The sequence below is a fragment of the Pristis pectinata genome, chromosome 19 (genome assembly GCF_009764475.1).
Source record: "Pristis pectinata isolate sPriPec2 chromosome 19, sPriPec2.1.pri, whole genome shotgun sequence".
Lineage (NCBI taxonomy): Eukaryota > Metazoa > Chordata > Chondrichthyes > Rhinopristiformes > Pristidae > Pristis > Pristis pectinata.
In genome coordinates, this window is record NC_067423.1 from 89,384 (window position 1) to 106,973 (window position 17,590).

General features: G+C 44.5%; 1 protein-coding gene across 6 annotated transcripts in view; it reads right to left on the reverse strand.

The window, feature by feature from the left end:
- The window catches only part of pcloa (piccolo presynaptic cytomatrix protein a), a 528,901-nt gene that overhangs the window by 15,218 nt on the left and 496,093 nt on the right, over positions 1 to 17,590 (reverse strand). For all 6 annotated transcript variants that reach the window (XM_052034279.1, XM_052034276.1, XM_052034278.1 and 3 more), the window contains one exon: positions 15,367 to 15,512. In XM_052034279.1, coding sequence (XP_051890239.1) covers positions 15,367 to 15,512 — 146 coding nt within the window. The remainder of the gene's footprint in view (positions 1 to 15,366; positions 15,513 to 17,590) is intronic.

Sequence of the window (17,590 nt, forward strand, 5' to 3'; positions counted from 1 at the left end):
TAAATTGCCCACCACTGAAGTAAGATTCACCAGTCTGTAATTCCCAGAGTTATCCCTACTCCCTTTCTTGAACAAAGGAACAACATTTGCCTCCCTCCAATCATCTGGCACTACTCCTGTGGCCAGTGAGGGCACAAAGATTGTTGCCAAAGGCGCAGAAATCTCATCCCTCACTTCCCGTAAAAACCTTGGCTATGTCCCATCTGGCCCCGGTGACTTATCTATCCTAATGTTTTTTGAAAAGCTCCAGCACATCCTTTTCACTCACGCCAACATTCCCTCGCGTATCAGCCTGTTGTACGCCATCCTCACAAACGTCAAGGTCTCTCTCACTGGTGAATACTGAAGCAAAATATTCACTAAGGACCTCCCCTATCCCTTCAGACTCCAGGCACATGTTACCTCTTTTATTCCTGATTGGTCCTATCCTCACTCTAGTCATCCTCTTATTCTTCACATACATGAAGAATGCCTTGGAGTTCTCCTTAATCCTACTCGCTAAGGACCTCTCATGCCCTCTTCTAGCTCTCCAAAGTCCATTCTTCAGCTGTCTCCAGGCTACCTTGTAATTCTCCAGAGCCCTGTCAGATCCATGCTTCATGAACCTCTGGTAAGCTTCTTTCTACCTCTTGACAAGATATCCTACGTCTTTTGTCAACCATGGTTCCTTCACTCTACCATCCTTACCCTGCCTCAATGGGACAAACCTACCCAGAATCCCATGCAAGTACTCCCTAAACAACCTCCATATTTCTGCTGTGCACGTCCCCAAGAACATCTGTTCCCAATGCACGCTCCCAAGTTTCTGCCTAATAGCATCATAATTCCCCCTCCCCTAGTTAAATACTTTCCCATATTGTCTTCTCCTCTCCTCTCCAAGGCTATAGTAGGAGGCAAGTAATTATGGTCACTGTCCCTAAATTGCTCTCCCACTGAGAGATCTGAAACCTGATCAGGCTCATTGCCTGGAACCATGTCCAGAATGGCCTCTCCTCTCGTCGGCCTGTCCACGTACTATGTCAGGAATCCTTTCTGGATACACTAACAAACTCTGCCCCATCTATCCCCTTTACACTAAGGAGGTGCCAATCAATATTAGGGAAGTTGAAATCACCCATGACAACAACCCTGTTATTTTTGCACCTCTCCAAAATCTGCCTGCTGATCTGCTCCTCGAGTGTCTCTGCTGCTATTGGGGGGGGGGGGGGGGGGGGGGGGGGGCGCGCACAATACTCCCAACAGAGTGATCGCTCCTTTCATGTTTCTGACTTCCACCCACACTGACTCAGTAGACAAGCCATCCAGGACATCTTCCCTTTCTGCAGCTGTGATACCGTCCCTGATCAGCAAAGTCACTCCCCCATCTCTTTTACCTCTGTCCCTGTCTCTCAGGAAACATCTAAATCCAGGAATATCCAGCAGCCATTCCTGCCCTTCTGACAGGCAAGTCTCTGTAATGGCCACAACATCATTGTTCCATGTACTTACCCATGCTCTAAGTTCATCACCCTTGTTCCTGATAGTTCTTGCATTAGACACACTTCAGCCCATGCAACTGACTGCAAATTTGCCCTTTCAACTGTCTATCCTTCCTCACAGTCTTTCTACATGCTGCATCCACCTGTACACTAAGTGCACCAAGGTCTGACCTATCGCTTGGGTTCCCACCCCACTGCCAAATGAGTTTAGGGGGACGGGGGAAGACTGATAAGAGACAATATAAATTAAAGGTCACAATTCTGAAGGATACAAAGAGAGGGTGATTAGACGATATTTGTGCAGAAGTCACTGACAGTGGCAAGGCATACTGAGAAAATGGTTGAAGTAAACATATGGGATCCTGGGCTTTGCAAATAGAGCAAATTGTGATGAACCTTTATAAAACTGTGGTTCAGCAACATAGAATCATAGAACACTACAGCACAGAAAACAGGCCATTCGACCCTTCTAGTCTGTGCCGAAACGTTATCCGAAACGTTATTCCGCTAGTCCCACTTGTCTGCACCCAGTCCATGACCCTCCAGACCTCTCCCGTCCATGTATCTATCCAATTTATTCTTAAAACTTAAGAGTGAACTCACATTTACTACATCAAATGGCAGCCTGTTCCACACTCCCACCACTCTCTGAGTGAAGAAGTTCCCCCTAACGTTCCCCCTAAACCTTTCCCCTTTCACCCTGAAGCTATGTCCTCTCGTACTTATCTCTCCTAATCTAGGTGGAAAGAGCCTACTGGCGTTAACTCTGTCTATGCCCCTCATAATTTTGTAAACCTCTGTCAAATCTCCCCTCATTCTTCTACGCTCCAAGGAATAAGGAACTAACCTGTTCAATCTTTCCCTGTAACTCAACTCCTGAAGATCCGGCAACATTCTAGTAGATCTCCTCTGCACTCTTTCAATCTTACTGATGTCCTTCCTGTAGTTAGGTGACCAGAACTGCACACAATACTCCAAATTTGGCCTCACCAATGACTTATACAACCTCACCATAACATCCCAACTCCTACGCTCAATGCTTTGATTTATGAATGCCAGGATGCCAAAAGCCTTTTTTCACAACCCTATCTACCTGTGACCCCACTTTCAGGCTTTTATGTATCTAATTCCCTCATGTTTTCTTTTTGCCTTCCTGATTTCCTCTTTTAGTATTTTCTTACTTTTTCTATACTCTTCAAGTACCTCTTTTGTTCCTAGTTGCCTTTACCCGCGATTAGTGTTTAAGGATCAAATACATAGGGTACAGGATAGGTATGCCCTGATTAGAAGGAAGGACATGAATGGCAAAATAAGGGAACTTTGGATGTCCAGAGAAGTGATGAACTTGGTCAAGAAGAAAAAGGGCAAGTATGTAGAGCTTCGGAAGTTCGGATCAGATAGAGCACGTGAGGACTACAAAGAAGCTAAAAATGAACTCAAGAAAGGAATTAGGAAAGCCAGGAGGGACCATGAAAAGTCCTTAGCAAGTAGGATCGAGGAGAATCCAAAGGCATTCTATACCTATGTCAGGAATAAGAGGATAGCAAGGGAAAGGGTAGGATCACTTAAGGATAAAGAAGGGAATCTATGTTTGGATGCAGAGGATGTGGGTGAAGTTCTGAATGAATATTTCTCTTCAGTATTTACCCAGGAAAGGGACATGCAGGACACAGAAATTGAAACCGAGGGCGTAAACATGTTAGGGCATTTATTGTCAAGGAGGAGAGTGTTAGGTCTCCTAAACAGTATTAAGGTAGATAAGTCCCTGGGGCCCGATGGGATATACCCTAGGCTATTGAGGGAGGCAAGAGAGGAAATTGCTGGGGCCTCAACCAGTATCCTTGTATCCTCTTTGACTACAGGTGAGGTCCTGCATGACTGGCGAGTGGCTAATGTTGTTCCTCTATTTAATAAAGGAACAAGGGAAAATCTGGGGAACTATAGACCGGTGAGTCTCACGTCAGTTGTAGGGAAATTGCAGGATAAAATTCTTCGAGATAGGATATACGAGCATCTGGAATCCAATAGCTTGATAAGGGAAACCCAGCATGGCTTTGTGTGGGGCAAGTTGTGTCTTACTAACCTGGTTGAGTTTTTTGACAAGGTGATGAGAGAGATTGATGAAGGTAGAGCTATGGATGTCATCTATTTGGACTTCAGTAAGGCATTTGACGAGGTCCCACATAATAGGTTAATCAAGAAAGTTCGGATGCATGGGGTCAGTGGAGAATTGGCTGTGTGGATCCAGAACTGGCTTGTCTGTACAAGACAAAGGGTGGTGGTTGAAGGGACTTATTCGGGCTGGAGGCCTGTGAGTAGTGGTGTTCTGCAGGGATCTGTGCTGGGACCTCTGCTGTTTCTGATGTATATAAATGGCCTGGATGAGTACGTTGATGGCTGGGTTAGTAAATTTGCAGGTGATACCAAGATTGGTGGAGTTGTGAGTAGTTGAGAAGATTGGCAATGGATACAGCGAGATATTGATCAGTTGCAGATGTGGGCAGAGAAATGGAAGATGGAGTTTAACCCGGATAACTGTGAGGTGTTGCACCTTGGTAGGACTAATGTCAAGAGGCAGTACACTCTGAAGGGCAAGACCCTTAACAGTGTTGAAGAGCAGAGAGACCTTGGGGTGCAAGTCCATGGCTCAATGAAAGTGGCTACACAGGGAGATAGGGTGGTTAAGGCAGCTTATGGAATGCTTGCTTTCATTAATTGAAGTATTGAGTATAGGAGAAGTTATGATGCATCTCTATAGAACTCTGGTTAGGCCGCATTTAGAGTATTGCATGCATTTCTGTTCACCTCACTATAGGAAGGATGTCGAGGCTTTAGAGAGGGTGCAGAGGAGGTTTATGAGGATGCTGCCTGGATAAGAGGGTATGTGCTATCAGGAGAGGCTGGACAAACTTGGGCTCTTTTCTCTGGAGCGGCAGAGGCTGAGGGGTGATCTGTTGGAAGTGTATAAAATTATGTGGGGCATAGATAGGGCAGACAAGCAATATCTTTTTCCCATTATTGAGTGATCCAATACCAGAGGGCATGCACTTAACGTGAGAGGGGGGTAGGTTCAGAACAGCTGTGAGGGGTCCGTATTTTACTCAGAGAGTGGTGGATGCCTGGAATGCGTTGCCTGATAGGGTGGTGGAGGCAAATTCATTGGGGGCTTTTAAGAGGGGCTTGGATGGGCACATGAATGAGAGGAAAATTTCGGGATATGGGCATTCTGTAGTAGGAGGGATTAGCTATGTCGGCACAACCTTGTGGGCCGAAGGGCCTGTTCTGTGCTGTACTGTTCTATGTTTAAGGTCCGACACAGGAGATTGATGAACACAGCACATGGGTAATTGGGGTTAATATACTAGCTTTAGTTGTGAGGTTTTGAAAATAAAGAATAGAAGTAAATGGATCCTTTTCTGATGGGCAGTCTGTGATGAGTTGGGCACAGGGATCAACGCTTGGACGTGAAGCTTTCACAATCCATATCAACAACTTATACTATGAATGGTAGGGCAATGGGGAGTGTATTGGGAACTAGGGAGTGTAGTCTAGAGGGACCTAGGAGTGCAAGTGCATAGTTCATTGAAAGTGGTGTCACAGGTAGACAGGGTGGTGAAAAAGGCATTTAGCACACTGGCCTTCATCAGTCAGGGCACTGAGCACAGGAAGCCACACTTGGAGCACTGTGTACAGTTTTAGCCACCCTGTTATAGGAAGGATGTAGGTAAACTGGAAAGAGTGCAGAAAAGATTTATGAGGATGTTGCCAGGACTAGAGGGCCTAAGTTATAGGGAGAGGTTGGACAGGCTTAGTCTTTATTCCTTGGAACGTAGGAGAATGAGGGACGACCTTAAGAGAAGTGTTTAGAATTATGAGAGGCATAGTAAAGATGGATGGTAACAGTCTTTTCTCCAGGGTAGGGGAATCCAAACTAGGGAGCATAGATTTAGGGTGAGAGGGGAAAGATTTAAAAGGGACCTAAGGGGCAACTTTTTCACGCAGAGGGTGGTGAGTATATGGAACGAGCTGCCAGAGGAAGTGGTTGAGGCAGGTACAATAGGATCATTTAAGAAGCACTTGGATAGGTACATGGAGGGGAAGGGCCTGGAGGGATCTGGGCCGAATGTAGGAAATTGGGACTAGCTGGGTGGACAACATGGCTGGCGTGGACTGGTTGGGTTGAAAGGCCTGTATCCGTGCTATATTGCTCTATGACTTTAATTTGGCTGAGGTGACCAGATGTAACATTTCTACGTTTACTGATGTCACAAAAAAAGTGGCAATGTAGGTAGTGACTATGATGCAAAGAGGCTTCAAGAGGATAAGGACGAGTGAGTGAGCTACAACATGGCAGAAGGACTAATATGCAAGGTTATCCAGTTTGATAGAGAGAAAAAAACATGCTTCGTATTTTTTAAATGGTGTGAAATTTTGAAGTGGAGACACAGGAGACTCTGCAGATGCTGAAATCTGGAGCAAAATGTAAACAGCCGGAAGAACTCAACGGGTTCAGAAGCATCCGTGGAGGCAAAGGGATGGTTGAAGTTTTGGGTTGAGGTCCTGCATCCGGGCTGATGGTGAAGAGGGACGATAGAAAGTAGATGTCAGAGACAGGGGTGACAGAGGCTGGTAGGTGATTAGGTCGAAACACACGAAGAGGGTTTGATGGGAAGATGGCGTCTGGTGTGGTGGCAGAAGGGGGCAGTGTTGAGTCGGAGGCCGGTGGATGATAGGTGGAGATAGCAGTAGAAAAAAATGGCAAATGGAGACAGGTGGGAGATGGAGGGGGAAAGGGTCAAGACAGATGCTGGTAGCCATAGAGAGCTTGGATAAGTACATGGGACTACGGTATTGTGGCTATCACAGGGACATGGCTGACATCAGGGCAGGAATGGATATTGAATATTCTTGGTTTTCAGTGTTTTAAAAGGGATAGACAGGCGGGAGAAGAGGAGGAGGGGTGGCGTTACTGGTCAGGGACACTGTTACAGCTGCAGAAAGGGTGGATAATGTCGAAGGATCATCTCTAGAGTCAATATCGGTGGAAATTAGGAACAAGAAAGGAGCAGTTACTCTACTGGGAGTATTCTATAGGCCCCCCGGTAGCAGTAGGGATACTGAGGAACAGATTGGGAGGCAGATTTTGGAAAGATGCAGAAATAACAGGGTTATTATAGTGGGAAATATTGATTGGCACCTGCTTAGTGCCAAAGGTTCAAATGGGGCAGAGTTTGTTAAGTGTGTCCAGGACGGATTCCTGTCACAGAATGTTGACAGGCCGACTAGAGGGAATGCCATATTAGATCTAGTTTTAGGTAATGAACTGGGTCAGGTGACAGATCTATCGGTGGGTGAGCATTTGGGGGACAGTGACCACTGCTCCCTAACCTTTAGAATTGTCACGGACAGGGATAGGAGCAAAGAGGACGGGAAGATATTTAAGTGGGGAAAGGCGAATTGTGAGGCTATAAGGCGACAACTTGAGAGTGTAAATTGGGATGATATTTTTGAAGGGAAATGTACTATAGAGATGTGGTTGATGTTCAGGGATCTCTTGCAGGATGTTAGGGATAAATTTGTCCCGGTGAGGCAGAGAAGGAATGGCAGGGTGAAGGAACCGTGGGTGACGAGAGAGGTGGAACAACTAGTTAGGAAGAAGAAGGCAGCATACATAAGGTGTAAGCAGCAAGGATCGGACAGGATTCATGAGGAATACAGAGTAGCAAGGAGGGAACTTAAGAAGGGGCTGAGGAGAGCGAGGAGGGGACATGAAAAGGCTTTGGCGAGTAGGGTTAAGGAGAATCCCAAGGCTTTTTACTCGTACATGAACAGCAGAAGGATGGCTAGAGTAAAGGTGGGTCCGATTAAAGACAAAGGTAGGAAGATGTGCCTGAAAGCTGTGGAAGTGGGTGAGGTTCTCAATGAATACTTCTCTTCAGTATTCACCAAGGAGAGGGGTCTTGATGATGCTGAGGACAGTGTTGGTAAGGGTAATGTTCTCGAGTATGTAGATATCGAGAGAGAGGATGTGTTGGAGCTTTTAGACAATATTAGGACAGATAAGTCCCCGGGCCTGACGGAATATTCCCCAGGCTGCTTCGTGAGGTGAGGGAGGAGATTGCTGAACGGTTGGCTAGGATCTTTGAGTCCTCGTTGTCCACGGGGATGGTACCGGAGGACTGGAGGGTGGCGAATGTTGTCCCCTTATTCAAAAAAGGTAGTAGGGGTAGTCCAGGGAATTACAGACCAGTGATCCTTACGTCTGTGGTGAGTAAGCTGCTGGAAAGGATTCTAAGAGATAGGATCTATGATCATTTAGAGAATCATGGACTGATTAGGAACAGCTAGCATGGCTTTGTGAAGGGAAGATCTTGCCTCACTAGCCTGATAGGGTTCTTTGAGGAGGTGACCAGGAAGATTGATGAGGGTAGTGCAGTGGATGTGGTCTATATGGATTTTAGTAAGCCGTTTGACAAGGTTCTGCATGGTAGGCTTCTTCAGAAGGTCAGAGGCCAAGGGATCCAGGGAGGCTTGGTCGTGTGGATTCAGAATTGGCTTGCCTGTAGAAAGCAGAAGGTTGTGCTGGAGGGAGTGCATTCGGATTGGAGGGCTGTGACTAGTGGTGTCCCACAGGGATCGGTTCTGGGACCTCTACTTTTTGTGATATTTATTAATGACTTAGATGAAGGGGTGGAAGGGTGGGTTAGCAAGTTTGCGGATGACATAAAGATCGGTGGTTTTGTGGATAGTGTGGAGGGCTGTCGAAGCTCACAGAGGGATATTGATAGGATGCAGAGCTGGGCTGACAAGTGGCAGATGGATTTCAATCTGGAGAAGTGTGAGGTGGTACAGTTTGGAAGGTCAAACTCCAAGGCGGAGTACAAGGTAAATGGTAGGATTCTGGGCAGTGTAGAGGAGCAGAGGGATCTGGGGGTTCATATCCACAGATCACTGAAAGTCACCTCACAGGTAGATCGGGTAGTTAAGAAAGTTTATGGGATGTTAGCTTTCATAAGTCGTGGGATCGAGTTTGAGATCCGCGAAGTAATGATGCAGCTCTACAAAACTCTGGTTTGGCTGCACTCTGGTGGGTCCAGTTCTGGTCGCCTCATTATAGGAAGGATGTGGAGGCGTTGGAAAGGGTGCAGAGGAGATTCACCAGGATGCTGCCTGGATTAGAGAGTATGGATTATGAGGAGAGATGAAAGGAGCTAGGGCTTTACTCATTGGAGAGGAGGAGGATGAGGGGAGACATGATAGAGGTGTACAAGATATTAAGAGGAATAGATAGAGTGGACAGCCAGCGCCTCTTTCCCAGGGCACCAATGCTCAAAACAAGAGGGCGTGGCTTTAAGGTAATGGGTGGGAAGTTCAAGGGAGATGTCAGAGGGAGGTTTTTCACCCAGAGAGTGGTTGGTGCATGGAATGCGCTGCCTGGGGTGGTGGTGGAGGCTGATACATTGGTCAAGTTCAAGAGATTGTTAGGTAAGCATATGGAGGAATTTAAGATAGAGGGATATTTGGGAGGAAGGGGTTAGATAGTCTTAGGAGTGGTTTGAAGGTCAGCACAACATGGTGGGCTGAAGGGCCTGTATTGTGCTGTGTTGTTCTATGATCTCCCATGCACAAAGCCATGCTGACTACCCTGAATCAACCCCTGTCATTCCAGATGTATGTGTATCTTATCCCTCAGAATCTTCTCCAGTAACTTACCTACCATAGATGTTAGAATTACTTGTCTATATTTCCCAGGTTTTTCTCTTCCACCCTTCTTAAATAAAGACACAACATTCACTTACCTCCAGTCTACCTGTTCCTCAACCATGGCTAATGATGATTCAAATATCTCAGCCAGGGTTCCTGCAATGTCTTCTCCAGCCTCCCACAGTGTTCTTGGATAAACCTGGTCAGGCCCTTAAGATGTACCTTAAAACTTTCATACCTTTATACATCCAGCACCTCCTCTACTGTAATGCAGACTATTGCCAAGACCTCTCCATTTACTTTTCCTAGTTCTGAAGCCTTCATGTCTTTCTCCGTGGTAAAAAGAGAGGAGAAATATTCATGAAAGACCTTGCCCATCTCCTGGCTGCACACGAGGTGAGAGGTGGAACCAGATACGGGAGTGATGATAAGCAATGGAATCAGGTGGGAGAGGGGATAAGAAAGGCGAAGGAAGGAAGAAAAAAACAAGGTAGATAGCTTTGTGGATGTCGGGCAGATGGAAACAGGTAGGGGAGTGTGATAAGTCTCGGTACTGGAGGGATAGAAGAGGTAAACAAAGGGAGAGAGACACTGGGTAGACTTGTGGAAGTGGGAAAGGAACACAGGGGAGTGGGTTACCTGAAATCAGAAAATTCAATGCTCATTCTATTGGGCTGTTGTCTACCCAAGTGGAATAATGAGGTGCTGTTCTTCTAGTTCTCCTAACATGTCAATAAGGTGTGAACATCATGGCAGTGGAGAAAGCTGAAGACAGATAGGTCAGTGTGGGAATGGGAAGGGGAGTTGAAATGATAAGCAATCAGAAGCACAAAATTACCTTTGTAGACAAAGTGCAGATGATTTGCAAAACGGTGGGCTGGTCTACTAGGATTTCATTGAAAAAGGCTGAGAAGGGGTGGAATTTTTAAAGTGCATCTGGCACAGTTTTTTGAGTCAGTTTATCGATAGTGCTACTAGAGCCAGGGCAGAACCCAAAGCCTAAAGCAACTGAATCTTAGGGAATGTTGCCAGGAACGTGGTTGAAATGCGAGAGGGAGAGCATTTTGGAGATAATGATCATAACTCTAAGTTGCAGGGTAGTTATGGAAAGGGATAGGGATGAATTAGAAATCAAGATAATAAATTGGAGGAAGGTGATTTTAATATCGTAAGACAGGAGGGAAGAACTGGGAGCAGTGAGTTGCGGACAGATCTGCATTTGACGGGTAGGAATCATTCAAAAATTAAATAACAAGAGTTCAATGCCAAAGTGTTCATAAGGATGAAATGTGTGGGCAAGAAGTCAAATGAGTTCATAACATTTAGGGATATCGAGGGTTGGATAAAAAAAAACAGATGGCAGGTATAGAGAACTGAAAACAGGGGCTCTTCATGAGTATAAAAGACCAGGGCTGACTACCTAAGAAGCAAATTAGGAGGGCAAAGCCGGGGGGGCGGGTGGGGGAGGTCATGAAATGCAAGGTTAAGAAACATCCCACAGCATTACACAGGTTTATGAAGGGGAAGAGAACAATCCTAACTTATCTTCTTTTTTCCTATAATTTTACAGCACTGACCACTTCCTCAAATTTCATCTGTACCTTGTCCACTGCAATGATATGTTTTGTGTAATGTGGTGATCAAAACAGCACTGAATATCCAAACTTTGGACTGCTAAGTATCATTTACATTGTTTACGATCTCCTGCTTTATAGTTAGTCAATAGTTCAGCTGATGAAGTACAAGTTCCCGCTGTTTTTTCCTGCTGGATTGGAGGACTTCAGTTATGTGGGGAGATTAGATAGGCTGGGCTTGTTTTCCCTCGAGTGAAGGAGACTGAGGAGTAACCTAATAGCAAAATAGCCTTCATTGATAGAGAGATTGAATTTAAGAGCAGGGAGGCTATGCTGCAACTGTACAGGGTACTGGTGAGGCCACACCTGGAGTACTGCGTGCAGTTCTGGTCTCCTTACTTGAACAAAGATATACTGGCTTTGGAGGCAGTGCAGAGGAGGTTCACCAGATTGATTTCGGTGATGAGGGGGTTAGCCTATGGGGAGAAATTGAGTTACCTGGGACTATACTCGCTGGAATTCAGAAGAATGAGAGGGAATCTTACAGAAACTTATGATAGAGGTTTACAAGATGATGAGGGGCATAGACACCAGAGTTAATGCAAGTAGGCTCTTTCCTCCTAGATTAGGAAAGATAAGTACGAGAGGACATGGCTTTAGGGTGAAAGGGGAAAGGTTTGGGGGAACATTAGAGGGAACTTCTTCACTCAAAGAGTGGTGGGAGTGTGGAATGGGCTGCCATCTGATGTAAATGAGGGCTCGCTCTTAACTTTTAAGAGTAAATTGAATAGATACATGGACGAGGGAGGTCTGGAGGGGTATGGGCTGGGGGCAGGTAAATGGGACTAGCAGAATAATGTTTCGGCACAGACTAGAAGGGCCGAATGGCCTGTTTTTCTGTGCTGTAGTTATGAAAAGGATAAATAACATCGAGGCAGGAAGGTTGTTTCCACTGGTAGGTAAAACTAGAACTAGAGGACATAGCCTCAAGATTCAGTGGAATAGATTTAGGATGGAGATGAGGAGAAACCACTTTTCCCAGAAAGAAGCGAATCTGTGGAATTCTCTGTCCAGGGAAGCAGTAGAGGCTACCTTATTAAATATATTTAAGGCACAGTCAGATAGATTTTTGCATAGTAGGGGAATTAAAGGTTATGGGGTAAAGGCAAGTAGGTGAGTCCTCAGCCAGATCAGCCATGATCTCACTGAACGGCAGAGCAGGGTCAATGGGCCAGATGGCCTTATCTTGCTCCTATTTCTTATGTTCTAATGGAACCGTATAAGATTATCAGAGGCATAGTTAGGAGAGATTGTCAATATCTTTTTCCCTTGATATCAAAAACAAGACAGCATAAGCTTTAGGTGAGAGGAAGGAGATTTAAAGGGGATCTGAGTAGTAAGTTGGTTTACTCAGACCGGTTGATTTCTGAAATGTGCTGCCAAGAGGAGGTGGTGCAGTCAGATGCAATTGTTACATTTAAAAGGCATTTTGAGAGACACTTAAATTGGCAAGGCAGAGAAGGAGACTGATCTAATGTGAGGAAATGGGATTAGTGTAGACAGGCAAAAAAGTTTGGCATTGACGTTTAGGGCAGAATGGCCCATTTCTGTGCTGTATGACTCTCTGACCCTGTGATTCTTTGACTTAATTTTTCTCCCATTTATTCTGCATTCTCTTGCCTGGTTGTAACTCCCCAAACTACCTTACACATCTCTGGATTAAACTTCATTCTCTCTATTTCTGCCCAACTGACCAGACAATCTCCTCCTGACATGAAAAGCTTTCCTCCTTTCATATGGCCAACTTCTGCAAACATCTTTGTCATGCTGACATTCATATAGTAATGTTCTTTCAGGAATTCTCCTTGGCAACCTTCAAGAGCACTAGTGTGTTGACCTTGAAGGTCTATGTGGCATTCCAGCACACAGAACATCCCTCATAGAGCCAGAGAGTCACAGAGTCATACAGCATGGAAACAGGCCCTTTGGCCCCACAGATCTACGTCGACAAAGATTCCCATCCAAGTTAGTCCCATTTGCCTGCATTTTGCTCATATCCCTCTAAACCTTTCCTATCCATGTACCTGTCCAAGTGCCTTTGAAACGTTGTTAATGTACATGCATCAGCCACTTCTTCTGGCAGCTGATTCCATAAGCAGAGCACCCTCTGGGTGAAAAGTTGCCCCTCAGGTTCCAATTAAATCTTTTCCCTCTCACCTTAAACCTATGGTCTCTAGTTCTTGATTCTCCAACCCTGGGAAAAAGACTGTGCACATTCACCCTATCTATGCTTCTCATGATTTTATACACCTCTATAAGATCACCCATTATTCTCCTGTGCTCCAATGAAAAAAAGCCCCAACTTGCTCAATCTCTCTCCATAACAGTCCCTTGAGTCCTGGCAACATTCTCATAGATCTCCTCTGCACTCTTTCCAGTTTAATGGCATCTTTCCTACAGCAGTGTGACTAAAACTGAACACAACATTCCAAATGCAGCCTCAGCAACATCTCGTACAACTTCAACATAACATCTCAACTTCGATACTCAATGCCCTGACTGATGAAGGCCAGTGTGCCAAAAGCCTTCTTCACTACCCTGTCTACCTGTGATGCCACTTTTGGGGAACCATATACTTGTACGCCCAGGTCCCTCTGTTTTACAACACTCCCCAGGGCCCTACTGTTCACTGTGAAAGTCCGACCCTCATTTGTCTTCCAAAAATGAAAACACCTCACACTTACAAATTAAACTCCATTTGCCATTCCTCAGCCCACTTACCCAAATGATCAAGATCCCTCTATAAATCCTGATAACCATCCTCACTGTCAACACCTACTTTAGTGTCATTTGCAAATTAACTAACCGTGCCTTGTACATTCTCATCCAAATCATTGATATAGATGACAAATAGCAATGGGCCTAACACTGGCCCCTGGGGAACGCCAATAGTCACGAGCCTCCAGTCCGAAAAATAACCTTCCACCATCACCCTCTGCTTCCTACCATCAAGCAATTGTATGCCTGGATCCCAAGTGATCGAACTTTCCATAGCCCTAACCCTAACCCTGGAATAATATTCTTCTTCACCCTTCTTCTCCTTGCCCACAATTGAAGCAGCCTTTATTGATGAAGGAGACACTCCAGTAGATTGGAAAGCAGTTTGGATCTAGGTTAAATCAAGGGGAAAATACTGGTAATGGCAGGACCTTTAGTAGGATCCAATTCCATAGTCCCCTAAAAATGGTAATGCAAATAGATAAAGTGGTAGAGAAGGCATATGGCATGTTTGCCTTCATTAGTTTTTGGCATTGAGTATGAGAGCCAGGAAGTCATGTTGCAGTTGTATAAAACTTTGGTTAGACTGCGCTTGGAGTATTGTATGCATTTCTGGTTGTCCCTTTGGACACACTTGGGTTGTTTTCTCCTGAGCATCAGAGACTAAGAGGAGACCTGACAGAAGTATATAAAATTATTAGAGGCATTGATAGGCTAGGCAGTCAGAATATTTATCCCCAGGTAGAAATGTCAAATTATAGAGTACATGCATTTCAGCTGAGAGCAGGAAAGTTTAAAGGAGACGTGCGGGGCAAGTTTTTGCTCACAGAGTGGTAGGTGCCTGGAACGGGCTGCCGGGGTAGTGGTGGATGCAGATATGATACTGGTCTTTAATAGGCTTTTGGACAGACACATGAATATGCATGGAATGGAGGGATATGGATCATGTGCAGATGGAAGGGATTAGTTTAATTAGGCATCATGGTTGGCACAGACATCATGAGCATAAGGGTCTGTTCCTGTGCTGTACTATTCTACATTCTATGTTCTAAACACTACATTCAGTTCTGGTCATACAAAATGATAAAAAGGCACAGAGAAAATGTAAATAAGACCTATAAGGCTGTACATATCTGGGAAGGATGAGTAGGCTGGTTCTCAGGGATGACCTAATGGAGAACCTTGTAATTACGAAAGGTTTTGAGAGAGTGGATACAGAAAGTTTTGACTTCTGATGAAGAATACAACTAGAGGCCACATTGTTGTTTAGTGAACCGTGAATTTCAATATCACAAGTTTTATGGTACTTTTAAGAATAATATTCGCATGCAACACAATGCTGCTTTAGTAGAATAGGAATTTGTATGCTCATGCTTTTTCAGTTTTGTTCACTGTGACCCGTATTTATCAGAACCACTGAGGTGCCTGACTGAGAAAAAAAACTGGCGATTTGATTGCCTGCTGAGATTGGAATCCTCTTTGATAACCATGGAACGCTTTAAGCGCTCTTATGCTAATATGACATTAAGATCGAGTGGTATGATGCAGATTCTCATAGAGTCATAGAGAGATACATAACAGAAACAGGTCCTTTGGCCCCACCAACCATCAACCAAATATTTAAATAATCTACATTAATCACATTTTATTTCATTCTCCCCTCATTCTTTGTATTTGACTTATTTCCCGTTTTGACTTAGACCATTAGGAATCCACTGTTTCTCATGGAAAAATTTATTGTGAACCTTAAAAAATCTTCAAGCAGAAGAGAATTACCTGACAAAATCCATCGATGTATAACGCACTCAAATTCAGTTTGTGCATAATATTACCTGAAGTGAGTGTCCAGCTGGGCTAAGACTAAAACGAAATGTCTCATTAAATGAAGGCTCTCGGTCATGCCTGCAGACACGAGTTTTCTTCTTAAATATTCGCTTTTGCGTTGAAATGTTTATGACATATAATTTCACGTACAGGTCTGTGAAAAGATACAGAATAATGTGAGAGGATTTCTTTCCAGTGGCTCAAAGAATACTAGTGACATTGAGCCGACATCTGATCGACACTGAATGAACACTTGCACTGTTCATTTGAATACTAAGCTATATTGAACAGTAAGGGCTGGGCTTGATAGTTTGTCAGTCCTCATTGAAAATATGCTAACCAGAGCCTACTGGAAACACTATATTCAGCTACAGTTTTATTGCTGGAAGCAATAAACCCTGTTAAAATGTATGTAGAAAAGCTCAGCTTCAGGCCTAACTGTGCTACTTTAAACAGAACATAGAACAGAGAACATTGAATACAGAAAAGGAATAGGCCTTTCGGCCCACGATGCCTTTGCTGACCATGATGCCAATTTAAACTGCACGTCTATCTGAACATCGTCTATATCTCTCCATTCCCTGTCTGCTCATGTGCCTGTCTAAATGCCCGTTAACCACTGATATCGTATCTGCTTTCACTATCTCCCCTGAAGGCGCATTTCAGGCACCTACCACTCTCTGTTAAAAACTTGCTTTGTAAATCTCCTTTAAATTTTCCCACTCTCACCTTAAAGCTCACCTTAAAGCATTTTTGACAATTCTAAATTACTAAGCTTGTCAAAGGATACAGCAGGATGCAAGGTTGTCAAAGGATGCAGCAGGATATAGATCATAGATCATTTAACATAGTATGTTCAGTTACAGGCATGGGCGGAGAAATGGCAAATGGAGTGATTCCAGGTAAGTGTGAGGTGTTACACTTTGGGAGCACGAACGTAAATTAATAGCAGAACTCTTAGCAGCACTGATGTGCAGAGGGATCTTGGGGCCAAGTACACTGAAAGTGGCCACGCAAGTAGATAGGGTGGTAAAGAAGGCATATGGCATATTTGCCTTCAATGGCCAGGGCATTGAATATAAGAGTCAGGAAGTTATATTGCAGCGAGATAAAACTTTGGTAAAGCCACACTTGGAGTATTGTCTGACATACTATTTAGCCCACTTACATTTTTATCCAAATCATATAAAAAATTACATCACAAATGATAGCGATTCCAGCTCTGATCCTTCAAACACCACTAGTCACACACCTCCAATCAGAATAACACCCCTCCACTTTTACCCTCTATCTTCTCTGGCCAAGCCAATTTTGAATCCAATTTACTATGTCACAGAGTCAAAGAGCATTACAGCACAGAAACAGGCCCTTTGGCCTATATAGTCCATGCCAGCCTAGTTTTCTGCCCAGTCCCATCTACCTGCACCCAGACAATAGCCCTCCAAACCCCTCCCATCCACGTACCTATCCAAAATTCTCTTAAATGTTACAGTTGAACCCGGATCCATCACTTCCGCGAGCATCTCGTTCCACCCTCGCACCACGCTCTGATGAAGTAGTTCCCCCTCAGATTCCTCTTAAAATTTCATCTTTCACCCTAAACCTATAGTTCTGGTCTCACCCGACCTGAGGGGAAAAAAGCCTGTATGCACTCAAGCTATCCATATCCCTCATAATTTTCTATACTTCTATAAGATCATCTAAATCATTAATGGAGATGATAAACAACAATGGGTCCAACATTGATCCCTGTGGCACACCACTAGTCACAAGCCTCCAATTAGAGAGACAACCATCTACAACCACTCTCTGGCTTCTCCCGCTGAGCCAACGTTTAATCCAATTGACAACTTCATCCTGAATGCCAAGCGACTTCACCTTCTGGACCAGCCTCCCATGGGGGCCTTTGGTAAAGACCTTGCTAAAGTCCATGTAGACAACTACTACCACCTTCCCTTGATCAACCTTCCTGGTAACCTCCTAGAAAAACTCTATTAGATTGGTTAGACACGACCATGTTGACTATCCCTAATCAGGCCCTGTCTATCCAAATACTGATATATTCTGTCCTCAGAACACCTTCCAATAACTTACCCATGACTGACGTCAGGCTCACTGGTCTATAATTTCCCAGCTTATTCTTAGAGCCTTTTTTAAACAATGGACCAACGTTAGCTATCTTGATGCCCTCTGGCACCTCATCAGTGGCTAAGAGCATTCTAAATATTTCTG